Source organism: Lonchura striata, chromosome 4, assembly GCF_046129695.1.
Source record: "Lonchura striata isolate bLonStr1 chromosome 4, bLonStr1.mat, whole genome shotgun sequence".
Taxonomy (NCBI): domain Eukaryota; kingdom Metazoa; phylum Chordata; class Aves; order Passeriformes; family Estrildidae; genus Lonchura; species Lonchura striata.
In genome coordinates this window covers 2203348-2226439 of record NC_134606.1, presented here as the reverse complement: position 1 = coordinate 2226439, position 23092 = coordinate 2203348, and the positions used below count along the sequence as shown (strand labels likewise).

At 66.8% G+C, this 23092-nt stretch overlaps 3 protein-coding genes across 3 annotated transcripts; 2 read left to right on the top strand and 1 right to left on the bottom strand.

Moving 5' to 3' along the window:
* The first annotated feature begins 7970 nt into the window (after nucleotides 1–7970).
* On the top strand, nucleotides 7971–11782 carry LBX2 (ladybird homeobox 2). The gene is made up of 2 exons (XM_021526830.2): nucleotides 7971–8292; nucleotides 11397–11782. The coding sequence occupies exons 1-2, from the start codon at nucleotides 7971–7973 to the stop codon at nucleotides 11780–11782; spliced, it is 708 nt and encodes a 235-aa protein (XP_021382505.1).
* Nucleotides 11783–12413: 631 nt separating this feature from the next.
* Nucleotides 12414–16967, bottom strand: TTC31 (tetratricopeptide repeat domain 31). Its single transcript, XM_077782565.1, has 15 exons — nucleotides 16772–16967; nucleotides 16579–16689; nucleotides 15906–16156; nucleotides 15720–15803; nucleotides 15503–15571; nucleotides 15253–15396; nucleotides 14941–15169; nucleotides 14711–14801; nucleotides 14490–14631; nucleotides 13981–14082; nucleotides 13826–13898; nucleotides 13595–13736; nucleotides 13437–13511; nucleotides 12884–12986; nucleotides 12414–12769 (listed from the first exon to the last, which is right to left on the bottom strand). The coding sequence occupies exons 1-15, from the start codon at nucleotides 16890–16892 to the stop codon at nucleotides 12653–12655; spliced, it is 1854 nt and encodes a 617-aa protein (XP_077638691.1). The 5' UTR covers nucleotides 16893–16967; the 3' UTR covers nucleotides 12414–12652.
* A 1016-nt stretch (nucleotides 16968–17983) lies between these two features.
* Nucleotides 17984–22999, top strand: CCDC142 (coiled-coil domain containing 142). The gene is made up of 9 exons (XM_077782550.1): nucleotides 17984–19286; nucleotides 19364–19450; nucleotides 19670–19834; nucleotides 19903–20057; nucleotides 20136–20288; nucleotides 20917–21031; nucleotides 21106–21283; nucleotides 21929–22137; nucleotides 22734–22999. Exons 1-9 carry the CDS (start codon nucleotides 17984–17986, stop codon nucleotides 22973–22975), a joined length of 2607 nt encoding a protein of 868 aa, XP_077638676.1. The 3' UTR covers nucleotides 22976–22999.
* The last annotated feature ends 93 nt before the right edge of the window (nucleotides 23000–23092 follow it).

Below are 23092 nucleotides of genomic sequence, written 5' to 3'. Positions count from 1 at the left end.
GGGATATGGGACGGGACATGGGATATGGGACATGGGATATGGGACATGGGATATGGGATGGGATGGGATGGGACATGGCATGGGACATGGGATGGGATATAGGATGGGACATGGGACGGGACATGGGATGGGATATGGGACGGGATCTGGGATGGGATCTGGGATGGGGTATGGGATGGGACATGGGATGGGACATGGGATGGGATATGGGACAGGATATGGGACGGGACACGGGATATGGGACATGGGATATGGGATATGGGATATGGGATGGGATGGGACATGGCATGGGACATGGCATGGGACATGGGATGGGATATGGGACAGGATATGGGATGGGACATGGGATGGGACATGGGATGGGATATGGGACATGGGACGGGACATGGGACAGGATATGGGATGGGACATGAGATATCACATGGAGTGCACAGGGGACGCACACATGGGGCACAGATGGGCACAGAGGGCAGGTGTGGGTGCTCTTGGGGGGTGCCAGCTGGTTTGGGTTTGGGCGCTGCTGCCCCGACGTGGATGCCAATGCCGTGGTGTGGGTGCCACAGCAAGGGTGCTGTGGTGCCAGCGCCGCTGTGTGAGTCCTGGTGCTGTGCCATGGCTCCCAGTGCTGTGGTGTGTGGGTCCTGAAGCCATGACGTGTGTCCCAATGCCATGTGGGTCCCAGTGCCATGACGTGGATTCCAGTGCCACAGTGTGGGTCCTGGTGCCACAAAGTGGATGTCAGTGCCATGGTGTGGGTGTCAGTGCTGTGGGATGGGTGCCAGTACCACGATGTGAGTCTCGGTGCCACGGTGTGGGTGTCAGAGCCACGGTGTGGGTGTCAATGCCACGGCGTGGGTGTCAGTGCCACACTGTGGGTGTCAGTGCCACGGTGTGGGTGCCAGTACCACGGTGTGGGTGTCAGTGCCACGGTGTGGGTGTCAGTACCACAGTGTAGGTGTCAATGCCACGGTGTGGGTGTCAGTGCCACGGTGTGAGTCTCAGTGCCACGGTGTGAGTGCCAGTGCTATGGGTGGGTGCCAGTACTACACTGTGGGTTTCAGTGTCATGGTGTGGGTGTCAGTGCCACAGTGTGGGTGCCAGTGCCAAGGTGTGAGTGTCAGTGCCACGATGAGGGTGTCAATGCCAAGGTGTGAGTGTCAGTGCCATGGCGTGGGTGCCAGTACCACGGTGTGGGTGTCAATGCCATGGTGTGAGTCTCAGTGCCACGGTGTGGGTGTCAGTACCACGGTGTGGGTGTCAGTGCCACGGTGTGGGTGTCAGTGCCACCGCAGAGGCCCCAGTGCCCTGTGAGTCCCAGTGCAGTGCCACTCTCCATCCCGCCATTGTTCCATCCTTTGAAGTCGGTGTTTCCTGGCGGGTTTGTCCCGGCCCGTCTGCGCCGCTGCTTCCCAGCCATAAATCACCCGGCACGGAGCTTCGATACCCACGTGCCCACGGCCACAGCCTGGCAAGGGGCTCCCACCGAGCCCACCTTCCCTTGGAACCTGCCAGGGCAGGGCAAGGACTCACTGGAGCTCCGTGGTGCTGTCAGGATGGACATCACAGTGATCCCTTCCCCACGGACCTCCCATCCCCCCTGACTCCCGATGGTAGAACGGGATGTGGATAACCCCGGGGTGAGGATCTGGGGCAAATCACAACAAGATTGGAAGTGCCCGTGACAGCCCAGCCGATGTGCCAGGGCTTAGGACGGTCCCTCCACTGCTTCTGGCTGCCCCCAGCGCCCCGAGGCTTCCTGCCGGGCCCAGCGCTGACGGCACGGCCGTTCCCTCCGCTATTCCCAGCATTTCCTGGGGTTTATTGTCTTTCCCTCGCTGTCCCACCTTCCTCGCAGGAAACCCTTTCGTCCCACGGGGCCGGCGGCTCCGTTACCAGCAGGACGGCGCTCCCGGCCCCCTCCCCATGGGCAGGGGTACAGCCGGCGCCCCGGGAGCTGCTCGAGCCCCCAAACCCTGCTCAGACCCCGGTCCCGGGGGTCCCGGCTGTACCACGCAGGTCCGAGCCCCTGGCACGGCCGTGCCGGTGTCGATACCGGGGTCCCACGGCGGAGAAGAGGCTGGGGATTGTCCCCAGAGCCCGTCTCCAACCGGGGGGAAGGACGTGTTCTGCCACGGCTGTCGCCCACCAGTCCCCTGATCCCTAAAACAATTTGGGTGCGTTATTGCAACGCCGCGTCTCCGTCTGCCGGATAATTAAATGTGATCCCCACGGCAGGGTGGGGCCGTGCCGCCATCATCCCGCGGCTCCCGCGGCGGCACCGGGCTCCCGGAGAGAAGTGCGGGAGCCCAGCACGACAAGGGGGTGCTCCTGGAGGGGTGAAGCGGGGTCTGCTCCCTCCCCATCCCCGTCTCATCCCATCTCCATCCCCATCCCCATCGCCATTCCCGTGTCCGTTCCATCCCCATTGCATCCCCATCCTCATCCTCATCCATCCTCCCGCTCTTCCTACACCCCCCCGGACCCCCACACCTCCCCCGGGGCCTCGGGCGGCAAATTCCAAAGGGCACCCGGGAAGATTAATGGCGGGGCCGGGGCCGGGGCCGGGGCTGGGCCGGCCGGTAACCGGATCGCCCCGCGGGAGCAGGAATGCGCCGCTGACCCCGCCGTGCCCGCCTCGCCGCGAGGGTCCCGCCACGCGGGGTCACCACGGGCTCAGCCACCGCGGGCACCGTGCAGCCCCTGCCCCAGCCAGGGTCATCCCACAGTCCCCAAACCCGGTGGGGCTCTGTCCCCGGATCCCCCAAAACCCAGAGACACGTCCTGGGGACCCAGGGACAGGCAGTGGCCCCGAGGTGCCTGGGATGGGGGTGACACGGTCACCACACTTCCCTTTCTGGCGTGGGTGCCACTTGCCATCTCCTCCGCCCCACAGCAAGACGGGCACCAGGGGCTCCATCTCCCTCATCCTCAGGGGAGCACAGACCCCTCCGCACCCCCCCGGGAACGGGGACACGCGGTGCTGCCGTGCCGTGCCGTGGGCCGTGTGGCGTGGGGGCCGCGGGGCCGGTGGGGGCTGCAGGCGGGCGGCGCGGAGCAGCTGTCGGGTCTAAAGTTACGGCGGGCGGCTGGGGGCGGGGAGCGAGACCCAGAGAGGAACGGGGGTCCCCGTGGGGGTGTCCTCGCTTGGGGACCCCCCCGTTGTCCCACCCCGAAGCTCCCGCGGGGCGCAGGGCCGGACCCCGCCGGGCGGGGAGGATGCAGGACAGACCGGGGCTAAGAATAGCGCTGGGGTGGGAGGAGGAGGAAGGATGGGGCTTCCTCTGCGACGCCTCTTCTTCCTCCTACCCGGCTCTGCCAGGCAGCACGTGTGACACGGGGACACTCCGAGTGCCACCTGCCCCCCTCGCTGTCCCGCGGCCCCGTTCCCGGTGGGACAGCCCCTGCTGCCGGCTGCAAATCGGCACCGTGCCCTGGAGCGCCCACCGTGCCCGCAGCCCGTACGAGTGCCACCCCCAGCGTTCGCTGCCGCTGTCACCCCCCGCTGCTGTCAGGCCCCATCACCGCTGTCACCCCCCGCCGCCGCCGCGTTTCGTTGCACTTCACTTTTTAATTAACCTCGGGGCGCTGCCTCGCCGGGGTTAATGGCAGCGGTGACCCGCGCGGCCATCGATCCCCCGAGCCCTGCGCCGTGCTCGCGGCGACGGACGGGCCCCCTCGGGCTCCTGCGGGATGACAGGGGCGTGTGCCCCCCCCTCCCCTTCAATCCTACGCATGGCAGAGTCCCCTAAGACCCCCGCGGTGCCCCCACTCTGCTGCCACCGCCGTGGCGGCCCGGGGCTGCGGGCACACATCGCTCGAGGTGTCCCCAGCCAGGTTTAGGGGTGATCCCGTAGTGGCCCTGCTGCCACGTCCCGCTCCCCACTGGAGACCCCCTCTCGGCTATTCACTGCCCCGTGGCAGTGCCAAAGGGGGGGTCCCGCCCCTCCTGCAGCCGCCCCAGCCCCCTCCCTGCTCAGGTGCCCCTGTCACCCCTCCGCGCTTTAATCCGGGGGTCGTTCATCTTGGGCGGGGGCCGGGCTGTCAACGCCCAGACGGGCCATTTCCGAGCCGAGTCCCCCGCGCTCAGCCCTAATTGAATCCTCATGGCCCCGCCGCCGCCTCGGCCCCGCCGCGGCACCCGCCACCGTCCCGCTGCCCGCAGCCGGTCTCCCACGGGTGCCGGTGCCACGGGCACGCTGCGGGTTCCCCACGCCAGGCACCAGCGGGAGGCACTCGGAACCCCCCAACCCTCTCCAGCCGCCCCATCCCGGTTGTTGCACCCCCTCTCCCCTGGCACAGAGACCCCCGCTCGGTGGGCAGCGGGTACGCGGCCCCACGCCACGGCTCTGCCCCACGGCGGGATGGGGATCCCACGGCCCAACAGCTCAGCCTGCCCCCGCTCCCCAAAGCCGCACGTCAACTCTGGACGGACCCCGACCCCAAGGGGGTCCCAGCGGGTCCCTGTGCTGGGGCAGGGCACGGGGAGTCCCCCCCATCCTGGCAGTGCCGTGCGGGGGTCAGGGGGCGTGGGCGGCCCGGAGCCCGGCGGGGGGGCAGCGGCGTTTGCTGCAGCCGGAGCCTTTGAAATGCAACCCCCCCTCCGCCCACGGCCCATTTGGCTGGAGTTTGGCCCAGGCACAAATGGAGGCCCCGGAGCGAGCAGGGGATTCCGGGGGGGTGCGGCAGCTGGGGCCGGGGCTGGCGGGACCCGCTGACCCCGGCCGGTCCTTGGCACTCTGGTACTCGTGGCTCCACGCGTGTGTGTGTGTGTGTGTGTGCTCCCGCACACGCGTGTGCGGCTCTGGATGTGTGAGCTGGTGTGTCCGTGAGCCCTCCGTGCACACCTGGACACACCTGCACACAGCACACACGGCGGCGAGGAGCCTGCTGCGGTGGTCGCGGCCACGCAGACACGCGGGTGTGGGAGCCGTGGGAGGCATGTGCAAAGCCCCGTGTGTCCCTAGTCCTGCGCTGTCCCCATATCCCCATCCCCATCCCCATCCCCATCCCATTCCCCCGCTCCCCCCGTGCCGTGCCTGCGCTCAGACCCCCGGTGCGCGGGGGGCGATGCCGCTCCCGTTAATGAATCGATGATTTGCCAACAGCCCCGGGGAGGGATCCCCGTCTCCCCAGGCTCCCCCGACTCCCGACACATCCATCCCCATGCACCGGAGCCAGGTGTAATCCCATTATTCCCGGCTCCGCTGAGGTCCCAGCCCACCACAGGGTCAGGATTTATTGCCAGTAATTGCTGGGGTCCCGTCCCCCGGCGCGGGGGGGCTCCCGGCGCCCCCCCGGCGCTGCCGCCGCTCCTTACACTTTAATTCCGCACCGAGCTGTTCCCTTATTAAAGGAAAATTCATTTGCCAGCGATTTCCATGTGCCGGGGCCGCGCGGGGCCGAGGCCCTAATCGCGTTACAGAGCGCTGCGGCGCAATATTGGGATGGAGCCGATAAATAATGGATCAGGGCGGCGCGGGGCGGGGGAAGCGCGTTACGGGGGAGCCGCACCCCGATTTGTGTTACCCCCGGTGCTCTGCTGGCACCCCAGCACCCCGCTCCCGGCAGCTCTCCGGGGTGCGCGGCCCCGGGTGGGGAATACCGGGAGCTGCCGGTGCTTGGAGCCACGGCAGCCCCCGGGATGGGGGATGCTGGGTGGGGGGACACGGCAGCACCCCCAGCTCCAGCACGAACACCCCCTCGGTGCCCTCTTATACGCGGATCGAGTGCGCACAGAGCCCCCCTCACGTGTGCACACTCGTGAACACACACACACACAAACACGCGCGTGTGTCCCGGTGTGGCTCATGGCAGGGATGGGGCATAAGGGGCTGGGAGATGGTTGGGATCCAAGGTCCCAGAACTCCAGGACCCCCCCAGAGACCCCCAGGGACACCCCCAGGGTGGAGGAGTGGGACAAAGGCGGAGGCTGTTAGTGCCACACCGGGGGTAGTGCCCTGGGGTGCCCTCAGCCGCACGCCGTGGACGTGCCCGTTACCCCCGTTACCGTCCCCTCGGGCCACGGGCCAGCGCCGGGCACTCTCCCGGCTCCGCAGGAAGCTCCCGTGTTCCTGCAAAACCCCCGAGGGCTCGTTTGGTTCCCACCCTGTGGCCTGGTTTGGGGTGAAAAGCGTTTCCCATCCTGTGTTCCCGGCAGCTGGAGCCAGCACTTCCCACATCGAGGGGAAACCGGAGGGGTCGGGCAGGGTGGTGGGGGGCTCAGCCCACCCCAGAAATGCCTCACCGGCCGCCTCGGGGTACGAGTGGGGGGAAGGAGGTGCCAGCACCATGATCTGGGAGCACCCCTGGGCGCAGGGATTCACCGCAAGAGCAACGTGGGTGATAATGGGGGGTTGCTGAGAGGGGGCGATGGGGTGAGGGTGACATCGCATCCATCAGGGTGAGCACCACCGCTGGAGATCCGGCGGGTTCCTGCACATTCCTGCTCCCACACCCCCAGCCCGGGGCTCGGCTGCCGAGGTCCCGCTGGCCCCGGAGGAGCCGGAGCGTTCCAGCGGGGTTTGCTCAGCGCAATTCCCCATCAACACGAGAACACGGCATCACCCCGAGAAGCGATTTCCCAGAGCGTTAAACCAGGACTGAAACCCCCATGGGGTTGGAGTCCCCGGGAAGGGTCGGGACCCCTGGCAAGGGCTGCGACCCCCGTTCCCTGCTCACCGGGCACCCAAGGCCTTGTAGCCGGCACGGTGGCCTCATTCCAGCGGTGCTGCTGGAAGGGACTGGGCTCCCAGCGGTCCATCCGAGTGCGGGACCGCTGGCAGCTCCGCTGGAGGGGTGGGAATGGGGGGTCCCAGCTCGGGACGGGCTCCGTCCCCCGGTGAGAGCCGGCGGCACGTGCGGCAGCGGCAGCTCCGCCATCTCCCCGCGCCCTGCGGAGAGGACAAAAGCCGCGTGCGAGGAATCCGTGCAAACGCCGCTGTGCCCGGCACGCCGCCGTGCGAGGGGCCCCCGTGTCCCTCTCCCAAACCGAGCCCCCTCCCCACCCTCCCCCCCCCCCCACACACACACTCGCCGGCCTTTAATTGCTCCGGCTGCTGGGAAATTTCAAGGTTGAATTTGTCAAACTCCGATTTCCAGCCGGGAGATCGCGTTCTGCCTTTGTCAGCAAGATTGGAAAAATCCCCCCACCCCACCCTCCCTCCCGCCCCCTCCCCACTTCCATAATCCTGGCATCGGCGCTGCCGGATCCCCCTGCACCTGCTCCCCCAAGCCGGCTCCGTGTGCTCCCACCGGCCCCCCCCCCGCACCGGCCGCAGGTTCATTACCGCCGTGACCCCGGTGACCTCGCCGTGTCCCCGATCCCAGCGACACATCCACGGGGACACCCGACGGGATTTGGCCCGAAGGGTACCGAACCGCCTCTCCGGAGAAGCGATTCGGCATCCCCCGGCCCCAAAGCCGCCGGATAATCCGGACGCGGCGTCGCCAGCCGGGCCTCACCTGCGTGTGCGGCATCCCGGGATTTTTACGAGCGGCCGAAATCCCGGAGCTATTTGTACCGGGAAAGGGCAGCGGGAATGTGGCGGGGAGGGGTGGGGGGGGGGGGCGGAATTTATGGCTCTGAAACCCAAAACCCACCCAAAAGGGTTTAATCACTCCCAGCCGCGGCCCCGATGCTTTTATGGGGCATTTTAGAGCAAAAGAGCCAATAAATTTTTGGGTGAGGGTAAGAGCCGCGGTGAGGATGAGGAGGGAGCAGAGGAGGAGGGGGGACCCTCTGGGGTAGGTTAAAATGGGGGAGACAACAGGGGGGAGGCGCGGGGCTGCGCCCCGGTAGTGGCGGAGAGGGGTCGGTCCCCCCCCCACCTCGACAGGGGGGGCGTCGGTGGCTCCTCCTCCTCCTCCTCCCGGTATCCCGGGGCTTTAAGGCGGTGGAACGGGAATCGCGGGGCTGGGGGGGGGGGGCGGAGGCGGCGGGTCCCGGTCCCGGCGCGGGTCCCGGTCCCGGCATGACCTCGGCGGGGGAGGCGGCCGGTTCCCCCCCGCTGCCCGCCGCGGTCGGCGGCCACCGGCGGAGCCCCCTGGACCGGCTCCCGCCCCCCGCCAACACCACAAAACCGCTGACCCCCTTCGGCATCGAGGACATCCTTGGACGTCCCCGCGGCGGGAGCCCCCCCGGGACCGGGACCGGTCCCGCCGCCCCCCCCGCCCCGACAGGGCCCCGCGGCGGCGGCGGCGGCTGCGCCCCGGCCTCGCCGCTCTGGGCGCTGGAGGAACTCGCCAGTAAAACCTTCCAGGGGCTGGAGCTGGGAATGCTGCAGGCGGCCGGAGGTACCGGGGCCGGGGGGCTGCCGGGGCGGGGCAGGAGCACCGGGAACCGGGCACCGGGAACTGGGCACCGGGCACCGGGCAGGTGGCGGGGCTGGAGGGCGGTGGGGAGGCCGTGGCGAGGCCAGGGACGCCCCTCGTCCCCCGTCCCGGGAAGTTTCCTCCTTGTCCCAGAGGGGCGAGCGGGGCTGGGAGGCCCGAGAAGCCGCCGGTGCTCCGCCGGGACACCGGGGACTCGCGGCAGCCTCAGTCCGAAGGGAGGGACAAGTCCCGGGGCCGGACACAGGGAACCGGAGCGAGCCCCAGCCCCGGTGAGCCGCCACAGGCACCGGAGCTCCGGGAGAACCGCTCGCGCCGGGGCCGGCAGCTTTACCGGGAGCCGTGGGACCGGGCGGTGGATCGGCGCCGCCGAGCCGTGACCGTGACCGTGACCGAGCGCGGGGGCCAAGTGGCGGATCGGACCCTCCGGCAACGGAAACCCGGTACCGGGCCCGAGCCTCAGGGGGACGGTGGCTCCGTCCGGGGCTTGGCCCGCTGGAGCACCTCCTGTACCGGCGGGGGTCCGACGGCCGCTCACGGACGGGGACAAACCGGCCCCACATCTCCCGGGCCCGGCCGAACCGGGAGGACGGGCGGAAACCGACAGCCAGCACGGCGCCTCCGGGAATGAAAAAATCCGTTGCTGGGTTGGAGAGACGGACACAGACGGACAGATCGAGTCTCCGGGATTAACGGGAAATCCCTCGCACGGAGAGACACACGGACAAGCAAAGCACGGCGTCGCCGGGAAGGAATAAAACCGTTACCGGGACAGCCAGATCGACGCGGACAGACCGAAAAAGGCTCCGGTAATTAAAGCAGAAAAACAATTACCGTCCCTTACTGTGGCGGACAGAGAGAGTCTCCGTGATTAACGTGGAAAAAAAAATATATTACCGGGACGGACAGAACGACAGTCACGGCAGAGCAGCGTGCCGGTAATTAATGGATACGATTGTGCACAACGCGACTCACGCCGGTAACGAAAAACCCTTCGGACAGACGGACACGGACCGCTAGATCAGCCGTCCCGTGAGTAACCGAACCTTCGTTACCGACCGGAGAGATGAACGAAAATGGAGACAGACTCCGGTGATTAACGGGGAAAAAAATTCCCTAATTACGGAGAGGCGCTCCGGTAATTAAGGAACCATAGCGGGCAGAGAGACGGACAGAGAGAGCAGCGATCCTGGGATTAACGAATAAACTAATTCGTTAACAGGCGGACAGACGAACAGAACGAGGACGTCTCGGCCTCCCGGTTTTAAGGTAAAAACCCTCGCTGTCTGCCTCGTTATCACGGCAAGGAACGAAATAAGTGAGCGAAAATATTCCGTTCCCGGGTGGACAGACGGACAGGAACGGGGGCGAAAAAATCCTTTTTCCGGGACGGACAGACGGGCAAAAACGGGGCCGATCGGAGCTCACGGAATTAAAGTAAAAAGGCCCGTTACCGGACGGACATATCGACAGAAAATGGATTAAAAAACTCTACTAAACCCCGGAATAAACCGGGTGATCAGACAGACAAAAATGGGAACGATAGAGGCTCCCGGGGCGGAGGTAAATTCCCGTTACCGGCCAGACGGAAGGACAGACACGGGACTAATAAAAATGAACGAAAAAAACCCAAAACCGCTGCCGGCTGGTCAAGCACGGGAGCGATCGGGGTTCCCGGAGCGGACGTGAAGCTCCGGTACCGGCCGGACAGATGGACACGGCCGAGCGGGGATCTCGGAATTAACAAAACCCGGTCGCGAACCGGCCGCGGGTAACGGCGGAACGAGCCGGGACCGGCGGACAGATGGAGGTGCCGGTAATTCAGGTAAAACCTCGTCACCGGGACGGACCCACCGACACAGCGGGACAGCCCGGGGCTTCCGTGATGAACGAAAACGCCTCTTCGCCGCGACGGAAGGACGGACTGACCACGGAGACATCAGCGCTCCCAGAGCGGGGGTAAATCCCCGTTACCGGGATGGACGGACGGATAGAAACGGGGCCAATCGGGGCTCCGGGACTGGAGGGGAAGCCCCGTTACTGACAGACGGACACATCGATCGGGTTTTCGCGACCTCGGTAAAGCCGTGCTACCGGGACGGACCCACGGACTCGGCCGGGACCACCGGGGACTCTTCTACCGAACAAGGAGTCCGAGCTGCGGGAGAGCCCGGGAGCCACCGTTGTTACTGGGGGACGCACGGCCGCGTTACCGAGAGGCGGCTCGGTGCCACCGGCAGCGGCGGGGCTGGAACGGACCGGGAAAGAGATCGGGACAGCGATCGGGATCCCACCGGCGGCGTGGAGCCGTGCCCGGGGTGGCGATCCGCGTCTCGCCGGGGGTTCTCTGGCTCGCTAGGGGCAGCAGCGACCGCACCGGGGCCGGGAGAGGCGACGGGAACGAATCTGGGGACCAGCACGGCCTCGGTTCTCCTGGAATCGTAGAGAAGGAGGATCCCGGTTCTCTACCGAGACTCTCGGCTTCGCTCCTGGCTGCTGGAACCGCCGCCGGCGGGACACGGGTGTCTCAGCCCCGGTCGTAACGGGGGCGACTCCGACACTCCGCGGCCGCTGTAGAACGGTGACTCCCGGCTTCCAGCTTCCGGTTTGCTCGGTTCGCTTGGGCACGACTCGGTTTGGTACGGTTCGTCTGCGCTGGGTTCGATGTGGAGCGGTTCGTCTCCGTTCGACCGGGAGTCGGCGGGGCCGATGCGGCTGCAGTTACCGGTGCCCCGGCACTGCCGTGCCCTCAGGTCGGGACCCGCAGTGCTCGGGGTGGGTCCCGGTACGCGTACCGGTGTCGCTGACCTGACGCCGCTGGCCCCGCAGGTCGAGGCCCGCGGTGCTCTGCGGTGCCGGTGCTGTCCGGGTCCCCGTGCCGGTAGCCTGCCCCACAAGCCCTCCCCCACCGGGCATCCCGGTGCTGCTTGCGGTTCCCGGTGCCGTTCCCGGTGCGATGCCCTGCACCCGCAGGCACTTCACAGCCGGGCTCCCGGGGGCCGCTCCCCGGTGCTGCTCCCCGGTGCTGCTCCCCGGTCTCCGTGCCCTAACCCCGCTGTCTCCCGCAGGTCCGTCCCCGCCGGGCACCTCGGGCCCGCGGCCTCCCTGCAGGAAGCGTCGCAAGTCCCGGACCGCGTTCACGGCGCAGCAGCTGCGGGAGCTGGAGCAGCGATTCCGGCGGCAGCGCTACCTCTCCCCGGTGGACCGGGACGCGCTGGCGGCGCGGCTGGCGCTCTCCGCCGCCCAGGTCATCACCTGGTTCCAGAACCGCCGCGCCAAGCTCAAGCGGGACCTGGAGGAGCTGCGGGCGGACGTGGCCTCGCTGCAAGCGCTGCCCCCCGCCGCCCTGCAGCAGCTGGCGGGGCTGCCCGAGCCGCCGGGGGCTCCCGGTACCGGCGGCGGGAGCACAGAGCCCGCCGAGCTGTCGGAGGAGGAGATCGACGTGGCGGACTGAGCCGAGCGCGCTCGGCTCCGTTCGGATCCACGCGGCTCCGCTCGGGCCGGTTCGGCTGAGTTCGGATTCACTCGGGTCGCTCCCGACCGAGACTGCTCCGTTCGGGTCCCGTTCGGCTCCGTTCGGGTCCCGTTCGGCTCCGTTCGGAGGGTTCCGAAAGGAGCCGAGCCCAGCCCCGCCCCCTCAGTGCACCCTTTTGCGGCTTTTTTTTTGTTCGTCTTTTCATTGTTTTTTTAATTTTTTTTTTTTTTTTAAATTTTATTTTCTATCAGCCCCGGTGTAAATATTTGCAATAAAGGCAACACCTTAATATGGACCCTAGAGACCCCCCACTTTTTTTTTTCCGGGCGAGCACCTCCCACCGCGGGCATTAATTTGTTTTAACCGGTGATTAATTACCGGCTGCGGCAGCCCCTGCCCCCCCTCCATTTGCATATTAATCAAATTGTATTTGATCTCACGCCTGTCACACCCCCCCCCCCCCAAGCTCCTGTCACCAGTGGCATTAAGGGGGGGGTAGAGACCCCGCTTGCTGTCCCCCGGGGCTGGAGTGACAGGGGGACAGAGGGGGACACGAGGAAGAGGGGTGGCAGAGAGGCCGAGGGACACCAACCCAAAACAAGGCCAGACAGAAAAAGAAAGCTCAGCTTTATTAAAAAAACACAAACTGGTACAAATCCCTGAGGAGCCACGGGGAACAGCCCAAGCCCAACCCCTCAGACAAGGGGCTGCAGGGTGGGCCCTGGACCCCCAGCACCCCCCAAGGCACGAGAGGGAGACATTCCCACCCCTGGCAGTGGGGGGACAAGGCACAGGCAGGTACAGGCAGGTGAAGGGGGGGCTGCCAGGGACCCCCCCAACAGAGCAGGGTCAACTGAGCAGCCCCCCGGGGGTGGCCTTGCCCTTGGCACGGGGCACGGGCGCCGGCGTGGCGTGGGCCGGGTGCTTGAGCTGCAGCAACAGCTTGCTGCCCTCCAAGGTGGCACCCTGGGGACAGAAGGAGCTGGCAGCTGGCACTGGGATAAGTCCTCTGGGGGGGGACAGGGGGTCCCAGGGCCACCCGAGGGGGGGAAGGGGGTGCCACGAGTTCCCCCAGCTCACCTGCATGGCCCTGAAGGCCTCCTCGGCCTCTGATTTCCCGCTGAAGTTGATGAAGGCACAGTGGCGCCCCGGGAGCAGCCGCATGGAGCGGATCTCCCCAAACCTGGGGGGCACAGAACCCCCAAATGTTGGGGGGGGAGCAACAGTTAGATTCCTAAATGGGGAGGTGGAGGGTTAGAGACTTCTAAAACCTGCAGGGTGGGAGGGTCAGAGACTCTCAAACATGCAAAGCAGGTTTGGCAACCCCCCAGCAGCTGGGGAAGGGTGAAAGACTCTCAAAGATGGGAAACTGAGGCACCCCCAAGCCTCCAGAATGGGGAAACTGAGACTCTCAAACCTGAGAAGGAACAGTTAAAGACACCCCAAGCTGTGGGATAGAGACCCCCAAACCTGAAAGGTGGTTTGTGAGTCAAACATTACTCCCCAAACAGCCCTTGGAGGTCAAAACCACCGGAGAACAAGGAAGGGGACAGAGCTGGGCAGCCTGGGGGTCAGCAGGGCCATGCCAGGGGCTTGGGGTCCTGGAGGAGGAGAGGTCCTGGGGGTCACTCACCGGCCAAAGGCACGACGCAGCACCTTCTCGTTGATGTGGGAGGTGACATTGCCCACCCAGAGCGGGAAGCAGTCCCTGCCAAAAGCCATCCTGGTGTCCCCCAGAGCCAGCATTGCCCCACTCTGGGCCCCCCCTCCCAAATCACCAGAGCCCCGTACCTGGCAGGGTGGCTCGGTGGCAGTGTTGGGTAGCTGCTGGCCACAGCAGGTGCCCGTTCTGGGTCTTTTTTGGGGGTCCTGGCACTGCCTCCCATTACACTTTTGTCACCTGTGTCCTGGCAGCTCCTGGTTGGCCATCCTGCTGCCAAGGGGGCCAAAGGAGTCCAGCACCCACCGGGGACACAGGGATACTCCCAGGGTCCCCCAAGCCCACCCACCCCTGTCCCTTACCAGGGAGAGACAGCGGCTCCTTAGCCTTGAGCAGGAAAGGGGACACGGGGACACCCCCGGGGCGGCTGCTCTGCTGTGAGGGGACAGGGGTGAGGCGTGGGGGGCACAGCAGGACAGGGGGCAGGGGGTGTGGGGTTTGGGAAAGAGGCTCTGACCTGCAGCAGGGCCCGGCAGTCCTCCAGCTGCGCGGCTGCCTCAGCACAGGCCCCGTCCTGCAGCAGCAGCTCCTCGAAGGCGTGCGCGGCCTCGGCGTAGCGCTGGGGGCCGGAGGGCACCTGCGACCCCCTGCCAACCCCACGGGCACCCCGCACCCCCTACCCAGCCCAAAGGGCACCTCCAAGCCTCACTGCAATCCCCCCCAGCACAGCAGCCCTACCCCACCCCGCTAACACCCTGCTGCACCCCCAGTCCTCCCACAGCCCCTCAGCCACAGCATCCGGCTCCCCACAACCCCCACCCAGACCCCCTTGCACCCCTCAGCCCACCAGCACTCCAAAACCCCCAGTTTGTCTTCAACAACACCCCACAGCACCCTTCAGCCACTCCAAAAGCCCCACCCTCGCTCCTAGAGCCCAGCAGCCTCTCACCAGCCATGGCATCCATCTCCTGCAACTCCCCCCACGACTCCAGCCCCCTGCACGGTCCCTGGAGCCCCCCCAGGTACCTGAAGCCCCCTGAGGGCCTTGCCCTTGCGGAAGGAGCCCTTGGGCCAGCCCGGCCGCAGCACCAGCGCTGCCTCCGCATCCGCCAGCGCCTCCTCGTACCGGCCCAGCTTCTCCAGGCAGTAGGAGCGGTTCCCCAGGAAGCTGTGGGGATGGGGGTGTCCCTGAGACCTTGGCCCTGCCACCCCAGCAGCCCCGGCTCACCCCGAGCCCCTCTGCTCACCGGTGCTCCCGGGGGTTCAGCTCCAGGGCGACAGTGAAGGCCCAGACGGCCTCAGTGTGTTGGCCCATCTGGGCTGCCTCGATGCCGTGGCCTGGGGAGGTGACACGGGGCGGGCGGTGAGGACACGGGGAGGGACAGCTCCCCTAGCACAGCCCTTCTGAGCTGGGGAGAAGCAGGGAGAGCCCCCAGTGCCCTCCTCCCCTCGCTTCTCTGGGGGTCCCTGCACTGACCTGCAAGCGCCAGGCTCTGCTCTACCGTGCTGGGGCTGGGTGGCCTGGGCTGGAGGGGCTGGGGGGACACAGGTCTCCCCACAGGCTCCCCACTCGCCTTCTCTGGCACTTTCCTGCTTGGCTCCACGTTCTGTGTCCTGGGGGACTGGTCAGTGACAGGGGGAGGCAGCCTGACCCCCGCCTTCTCCCGTGCTTTGCAGACAAAAGTGCAGCTCAGGTCCAGCTCCTCCTGGGGAAGCAGGGAGGGATGGGCAGGCAGAGCCCTGGGAACCCCCATACCCACATGGTCCCCCTGGGGACACTGTCCCTCACCTCTGTCCCCGCTGTGTCCTCTGGCCCAGGCTCCCCTGAGGGGACTGTGGAGTCCCCAGGGCAGGAGGAGGGCTCTGGGCTGCACCCCTCATCCTCAGCACCACTTGAGGAAAGCCCGGTGCCTGCAGGGCCACTTGGGGGGCTCTGCAAGGAGAGGGAGGGGGTGAGGTGACAGGGCTAGGGGGTGCTGGCTGGCCCCCACCTCGGGGCACCCCCAGAACAGCACAAGGGGTCTAGACTGGTCACTCACTGGGTCAGTGTTCTCTTTGTCCTTCTGCCCTTGACCCAGTTTCTCCCGTTTCTTTCGGTCTTTTTGTTTCTGGAAAGGCAAGATGTAGACTCACGAGCAGGTGCCAGGCAGAAAAATGCCCCCAGCCACGCGATCCCCGAGCTCAGGGACCTGCTGGCAGCACCCCAAGAAGAGGCAGTGCCCCCAGTCCCCAGCAGCTGGCTGCGACCTCGCCCACCTTCTTCTTCAGCTTCTTCTTCTCTGCCTTCCTCTTCGCCCGCTCCTCCTCTGCCACCAGCTCCTGGGCGTTCTTCTCAGCTTCCTGCAGGAGGGATGCCCCGAGTCACGACATCCCCGGGGCCCGAATTGGGACCCCCCAGTCCCAGGGATGAGGGCGGGGGGACAGCAGAGGGACTCCCCCCACCTCTGCCGTGAGCCGGGTGCGGCGGGGCGTGGGCAGCCGGCCCAGCCGCGCGTCCAGGGCGGTGGGAGAGGTGCGGGGGAGCTGCGGGGGCGGCGCCGAGCACAGGAAGGACTTGCGGAAGCCGCAGTAGCTGTAGGGAACGGCTCCCTCCGCCACGGCAACGTCCAAGAACGGCAAACCCGCGGCCAGCTCCTCCTCGTCGTAATCGTCGTTGCCATCGTCGTCCAGCGGGTAGTAATCCACCGCGGGGCCTGGCAGGAGAGCGGGGTGACACTCCCATCCCTCTCAGCCCCCCCGAACCGCCAGGCTAGCCCAGATATACGGGGCCTTAGGGGAAGGTGTGTCAGGAGCTGGGCAGAGATTCAAAAGAGGCTCCAGTTCCCCGATGTAGTTGTCCAGCTGTGTTATCCCGTGAGATGAAGGGGAAAAGAGAGCCAAGAAGACGGGACATGGCCTTATCCAGGCTCTGGTTCTGCGAATCCCATCGGGGCAGGAAGGAGGGGACCACACTTAACTAATCCCAGCCACTGGGCTCTCTGGAAATGGGGGAAAGCATAGCCCGAGCGCAATTTAACAGTGTGTGAGGTGTCAGGCACCGGATCCCGGCAGTCCCCGCCCCGTTCCCCCTCCGCTGGCAATTCCCGAGACCCCCGGTAGCCCCCGCCGCACTCACCATCGTCCCAGAGCAGACAAACCTCCTCCGGCTTGTACTCAATCACCGGGCCCTGCGCCGGCACCGGCAGGTCGGCCAAGCTGGACATACGGTGCCGGGGGCAGAAGGGCGCTGCGAGAAGCAGAAACACCCGTGAGGCGGCGGAACCGAAACCGAGACCGGGGCTCTGCGCTCCCACCCCCGTGCCCCGTACCGCCGCTCCAGCCGGCGGGGCCGAGCGTGCAGCCCCAGGGGCAGGCGGCGGCAGCAGGCCCGAAGCCGCCGCCGCCCGCTCCGGGCCCGTCCTCCTCCCGCGGCCCGCCCGAGCCCCGCATCGCCGCCCGCCGCCGCGCCTCAGCACGGCACCACGGGCGCACCGGAAGTACGTCACGGCGCCGCCTGAGGCCGCGGCCGCCATGTTGCGTGCGGGCAGGACGGCGGCCCGCAGGGCCCGCACGGAGCGGCACCGGCGCTCCGCATCCGCTCCCGCCGTCCCCGCCTGCCCCGAGGCCCTGCGCTCCGCCGACCCCCGGCTCTCATCCCGCCCCTCCACGCCGGGCCCGTTCTGGCCGCCAGCTCGGCCCAGCCCCGCGGATTAGCGAGGGCGCGGCCTAAGCCTCTTTGCTGCCGCCGCCGCCCCCGGGATGGCAGGGCATGGACGCCGGCGACGCTGAGCGGCGCGGCGAAGAGCTGTGCCTGCAGGTGAGGCCGCTCGGGGTAGAGGGGGGCTCGGACACCCCTCACGGGGCAGCGGCGGGGCCGGGCCGGTAAAGGGGCGGGCAGGGGGGCACCGGGCCCGGGCGGCGCTGCGTCGCCATGGCAACGGCGCGGGGGCGGGGCCAAACGTGCGGGCGCCGACGGGGGCGTGGCCATAGCGGGGCTGAGCTATGGGGGTGACACGGGGGCGTGGTCAGAGGGACAGTGGGCGTGGTCAGCGCTGGCCCCGATCGTCGCCCCGGGCCGGGGTCCTGAGCCCCCCGTTCCCCTCCAGGTGGGCGACGCCGGTCTTGGCGGCCTCATCTTGCTGCTGCTGACGGCCCGGCCTGGACCGGGCGATGGGGCTGCCCGCGGAGAGCCCCCCGAGCCCGGTGAGACCCCCGGGGGCTGCGGGGTGTGGTGTTCTGGGGGGCTGCGGGGATGCTGGTGGGGTGAGCGGTCCTGGGGAGAGGGTGAAGGACTCTAATGGGGTGTAGGGTCCTTGGGGGGGTGTTGAAGGGCTGTGGGGTCTTGGGGGACCTGTGGGGAATGGAACAGAGTCCTGGGGGTCTCAGGGATAGCGTGGCCGTGGGGCAGGGATGTGGCAATGCAGGTGCTGCCACACAGCATGGTTCTACAAACTGGGGGTCCCTGCCCCATCCTGAGGGTGCCGTGCCCCCCAGGAGGGTCGCGGGGACCCCTGGCACGCTCCTTGCAGCGGGCAGAGGCCATGCTGCGCAGCGTCACCCCGGGGCTGCGCCGCCTGCTGTCCCCGCGGTCGAGCCGGCGTGGCGATGGCGGCGAGGACGACGACGAGGACGACGAGGACGACGAGGACGAAGCAGCGTCCATCGTGGTCCCGCTGGAGCAAAGCTTCCCGGGGCTGCGCCGCTGCCTGTGCGTCTGGGAGGACCCTCGCACCGAGACTTTCCTGGGCTACGTGCGGCCCCACGCCGGCGGCGCCGGCGACTTTTCCGCGGACGCCGTCCGGCAGCGCGTGGCGGAGCGCGGCGCCGCGCTGCACGCGCTGCTGCAGCACCGCCACCAGCTCCGCCTGGCCCGCGACTTCGCGCGACGCCTCAAGGCCTCCTCGGAATTCCTGCGGCGGCTGCTGGCGCTGCCAGGGCCCGGAGAGCCCGGAGAAGCCCGGCCGGCGCTGCGGGAGCTGTGCCAGGAGCTGCGGGCGCACGCCGGGCACTGGGCCGCGCTGCTGCGGCGGCTGCGGACGGACGCGTGGCTGCGGGCGCTGCCGCGGCGCCGCGGTGGCGAGGCCGTGCCACACATGCGGCGGGCGCTGCTGCTGCCCGCGCTGACGGCCGCGCGTCTGGCCGGGCGGCACGTCGAGGGGCGGCTGCGGCAGCTCGGCCGCCCCGGCAACCCCATCCCGGCCTCTGAGTGCCTGGCTGACCTCTTCCAGGGGCTGGAGATCTACAACGGCGTCGCGCGGGGGCTGCTGGAGGAGCTGGGCCCCGAGGTGACGGCGCCCGGCGCCTTCACCCTGGGTGGGGTGCTGCGGCTGCTGGCGGCCGAGCGGGGCCGGGCCGTGGCCCAGAGGCTCCGGCCTCTCCTGTGGCCCCGGAGTGGGACCATCAGGGACGGACAGATCCGCTGGGAGGACGTGGCGGTGCCGCGGCCACCGGGGAACGACGCGGCGGAGGTGGGCACAGAACCTTCCGGAGCAGAGGCGCCGGCAGCGCTGGCGGCCGAGCTGCAGGCGCTGTGCCAGGAGGACGAGGAGCTGATGGGACGCGTTTTTGGGGCGCTGGTGGCCTCAGCGGACAGCCTGTGGCAACCAGTGCTGTCGGAGAGCCCCGAGCCGCCGGGGCCGCGGCCGGGCAGCACAGGTGGCTGGAAGGCCGTGCGCTGGCTGGACGCCGCCCGCGGCCCCGTGGCCGCCACGCTGAGCGCCCGGTACCGCCGGCTGCTCTGGGAGGCCGTGGGCACCGTGCTGGCAGACGGGCCGGGCACCCCTCCCGCCACCCCCAGCGCCACCATCGCCGCGGCATGGGAGCTGAGCCGTGCGCTGGCTGTTGGTACGTGGGGGTCTGGGGGATTTGGGGTTCCCTCAGGGTGTCCCCGCCCTGCCCTGAGCCCCGCTGTGTCCCCGCAGCCCGTGTGCCCGCCGAGTGCCAGGAGGAGCTGGGGGGGCTCTGCCTGCGCCTGCTGTGCCGCAGCGTCCTCTGCAGCTGGGACACGGGTACGGGGGGCTGGGGGGCCACGGGGAGGGGTTTAGGGGGTGCAGGGTGGGGGACAGGGTGGGGGGCACTTGGTGGATATGGGGTGAGGCAGTGGGGTGTGCTGAGAAGGGTTGTATTTGGTGTGTGGGGTGAGGGAGTGGGGTGTGCTGAGAAGGCTTGGATTTGGTGTGTGGGGTGAATCTGGGGATGTTGGAGCTTTCTGACTCTTTCTCCTCCAGATTTTACCCGTGCTCTGGGCTCAGGGCTGTCAGACAAGTGCTTGGAAGCCCCAGGAGGTTCCCCAGGGCCGGGCTGCAGCCGCACAGCTCAGCAGCTCCGGCGTCTCTTCCCAGCCCTGGCACTGGCCCTGCGCTGCCTGCGCCTGCTGCCCCCCCGCCCGCACGGTGAGAGGGGTCTGGGGTTGGGGCAGGTGGGTCTGGGGATCCTCTCCCGTGCTGACCCCCACCCGCAGCCCCTCCCGGGGGTCTCTGCCCGCGGCTGCAGGTGCTGGGCCGGTGCCTGGCGGCGGTGGCGGCCGCCCACGCGTGGCTGACGGGCCGGGCCGGGCGGTACCTGGCGGCCTGGGCGCTGCCTCAGTTCCTGCTGCTCACCCAGGGAGACCTGCAGGTACGGGGGGCACAGCGGGCACGGGGGTCTGGGGGTGGGCACAGCAGGGCTGGACTCGCTCCTTCTGCTCTCCTCCAGGTGCTGAAGGCAGAGGTGGAGCAGCTGATGCTGCAGGTGAGCGGGACCTTCCCGGAGCCGGGGGACATTGCTGGGGACAGCCACCCTGAGTCCCCTTCCCCGTGGGAGCTCCAGCTGTGCCAGCAGATCCGTGACGTGGCCAACAGCATCCAGGTATGGCGGGACTGTGGGAGGGTGGTCCTGAGCATGCCCGTGTCACCCCGTGTCACCCCGTGTCACCCCGTGTCACCGTTAGCGTTCACAAACACATAATCATGGGATATGATTATCTGCACATGCTTTTATTAAGAGCTCTGGGAATCAGGGGTACAGCCCCAAATCTGACTCCGACACGGCTTTCAAGCTGAATATATTTTATATTCTATCCTTATGTAACTCATATATTAATTATTAAACTTACATTGTTCTATTGTATACATTGACATGAGTTTCTCGTGATCTTTCTTAAGTTGCTGACCACAGTTTCTCATGATTATTCTTATGATTAAACAGTAATTATATTTAATTAGATTTATTTTATTTTATTTATATTTATATTTTATTTAATAGATATTAATTTTAACATATATTAAATATAATTATATTTAACTAACTAAACAATCATCACATCTAACAATTCTATCAATTATCATGCACTACCTACACAGTGCAGTTCTAGCAAGTACGAGTTCTCCATGTGCTTAGGGTGTTTATTTTTCTAGGGCCTACTAAGCTGATTTTTCCTTTTAACCCTTCATCCCCATGATTTTAAAACCCTTTTACTATCAACCCCACGTCCCAGCTCTTCTCGGGGGACGTGCTCTGGATGTTCTCCACCAGCTGCAAGCGGCTCTCGGCCGAGATCTTCGACCAGACGATGCCGCTGGGCCGGCACTGGCGGCTCGGGCCCCGTGCCGGTGGGTTTTGGGGCTGGGGGGGGGTTTTGGGGGGGATTGAGGGGCTCGCTGATCTGTGTCCCTGTGTCCCCCAGAGCTTCCCAGCTCCCCCAGCGCCTACGCGGCGGCCGCGGTGCAGGCGGTGCTGGGGCAGGTGCTGCAGGGGGCCCAGGCCCTGCCCCAGGATGCCCAAGTGCCCACCTTGGCACGGGTCACCACGGCCTTCCTGGAGGCCTGGATGGATCACATCCTGACCCGCCGGATCAAGTTCAGGTACTGGGAATTGGGGGGCCACAGCCTGTGGGCAGTGCCAGGGGTCCCCGTGGGGTCCTGGGGGTCCCAGTGGCAGTTCCAGGGGTCCCAGTGGGTTCCTGAGGGTCCCAGTGGGGCCCTGGGGGTCACAACGGGAATTTGAGAGGTCCTAGTGGCAGTGCTCGGGTTCCCAGTAGTAGTTTCAGTGGTCCCAGTGATGTCCTGGGGGTCCCAGTGATGTCCTGGGGGTCCCAGTGCAGTCCTGGGGGTCCCAGTGGAGTCCTGGGGGGCCAGTGGCAGTTTCAGGAGTCCCAGTGATGTCCTGGGGGTCCCAGTAGCAGTTCCAGGTGTCCCAGTGATGCCCTGAGGGTCCCAGTGGCAATTCCAGGTGTCCCAGTAGCAGTTCCAGGGGTCCCAGTGATGTCCTGTGGGTCCAAGTGGGGTCCTGGGGGTCCCAGTGGCAGTTCTGGGGTCCCAGTGGCACTTCCAGAGGTCCCATTGGCAATTCCAGAGGTCCCAGTGGCAGTTCCAGGGGTCCCAGTGGGGTCCTGGGGATCCTGGTGGCAGTTCCAGGAGTCACAGTGAAGTCCTGGGGGTCCCGGTGGTGGTTCTGGGGATCCCGGTGGCGATTCCGGGGGTCCCACGCCCACCGTGCCCCTGTGCCAGCCTGCAGGGTGCCCTGCAGCTGCGGCAGGACTTCCAGGCCGTGCGGGACCTGGTGTGCTCGGAGCGCTCCGGGCTGGCTCCCGAGGCCCGGCGGGCGCTGCGGGCGCTCGGCGTCTTCCGGCACACGGACGCGGCCGTGCGGTGCCTCCTGCAGCAGCCGGGGGGGCCGCGGGGAGCCCCCCGGGGCTGGGGCGGCCTGCGGCGCTGCTGTGAGAGCGGGGAGGGAGCGGGTGGGGAGGGGATTGGGATGGGATGGGGATGGGGATGGGATTGGGGTGGGATGGGATCCATGGGATGGGATGGGATGGGATGGGATGGGATGGGATGGGATGGGATGGGATGGGATGGGATGGGATGGGATGGGATGGGATGGGATGGGATGGGATGGGATGGGATGGGATTGGGATGAGATGGGACTGGGGATGGGATGGGATGGGAACGGGATGGGATTGGGATGGGATGGGATCAATGGGATGGGATGGGAACAGGGTGGGATGGGAACAGGGTGGGATGGGATTGGGATGGGGATGGGAATGGGATGGGGACGGGATGAGACGGATGGGACGGGATGGGATGGGGTGGGATGGTAATTGTCTGGGATGGGATGGGATGGGAATGGGATGAGGTGGAGTTGGGATAACACAGGGTGGGACAGGGATCAGGAGACTGGGACAAAGATGGATGGGGACAGCGAGAGGGACAAGGATTGGAACGGAGCTGGAGATGGGGATAGGAACCCCCATCAGAAGCAGGACCTGATCTACCAACCCCCATCCATCTAGCCAACCTCTCCATCCCTTCCCAGGCTCAGATGAAGGCGCCCACCCCCTGGAACAATCCGTGGATCCTCTCCCTGACCCGGACCCTCTGGAGGGGCCAGGCCCGATCCCAGGGCCGCCCCCGGAGGCCGCGGAGGCTGATCCCCCGTCCCGGCCCGAGTCCCCGTTCCCGGGCAGCCAGCAGCAGTGGCTGGCGCTGCGGCTGCACCGCGCTCGCCGCTGGCGCGTGCCAGGCCTACCGTGTGTCGGGAACAGCCCCGAGGGCTGAGCCAGAATAAACCTGGAAATGGCACGGCCGTGGCTGTGTCTGCGGGGTGGGATATTGGGGTACGGGGCTCTGGCATCCCTGTTGCTGGTGGGCACAATCGAACTGGAATTTTTACGG

Excerpts from the sequence above, each read along its gene's own strand:
- LBX2 (XM_021526830.2), top strand. The coding sequence starts at position 7,971 with ATGACCTCGGCGGGGGAGGCGGCCGGTTCCCCCCCGCTGCCCGCCGCG. Across the intron at positions 8,293-11,396 it reads AATGCTGCAGGCGGCCGGAG|GTCCGTCCCCGCCGGGCACC; the intron begins GTACCGGGGCCG and ends TGTCTCCCGCAG.
- CCDC142 (XM_077782550.1), top strand. The coding sequence starts at position 17,984 with ATGCTGCGCAGCGTCACCCCGGGGCTGCGCCGCCTGCTGTCCCCGCGG. Across the intron at positions 20,058-20,135 it reads TCACCCAGGGAGACCTGCAG|GTGCTGAAGGCAGAGGTGGA; the intron begins GTACGGGGGGCA and ends GCTCTCCTCCAG. Across the intron at positions 21,032-21,105 it reads GCGGCTCGGGCCCCGTGCCG|AGCTTCCCAGCTCCCCCAGC; the intron begins GTGGGTTTTGGG and ends TGTGTCCCCCAG.
- TTC31 (XM_077782565.1), bottom strand. The coding sequence starts at position 16,892 with ATGCGGGGCTCGGGCGGGCCGCGGGAGGAGGACGGGCCCGGAGCGGGC. Across the intron at positions 14,802-14,940 it reads GCAGAGCCTGGCGCTTGCAG|GCCACGGCATCGAGGCAGCC; the intron begins GTCAGTGCAGGG and ends TCACCTCCCCAG. Across the intron at positions 13,512-13,594 it reads CCACCGAGCCACCCTGCCAG|GGACTGCTTCCCGCTCTGGG; the intron begins GTACGGGGCTCT and ends GGCTTTTGGCAG.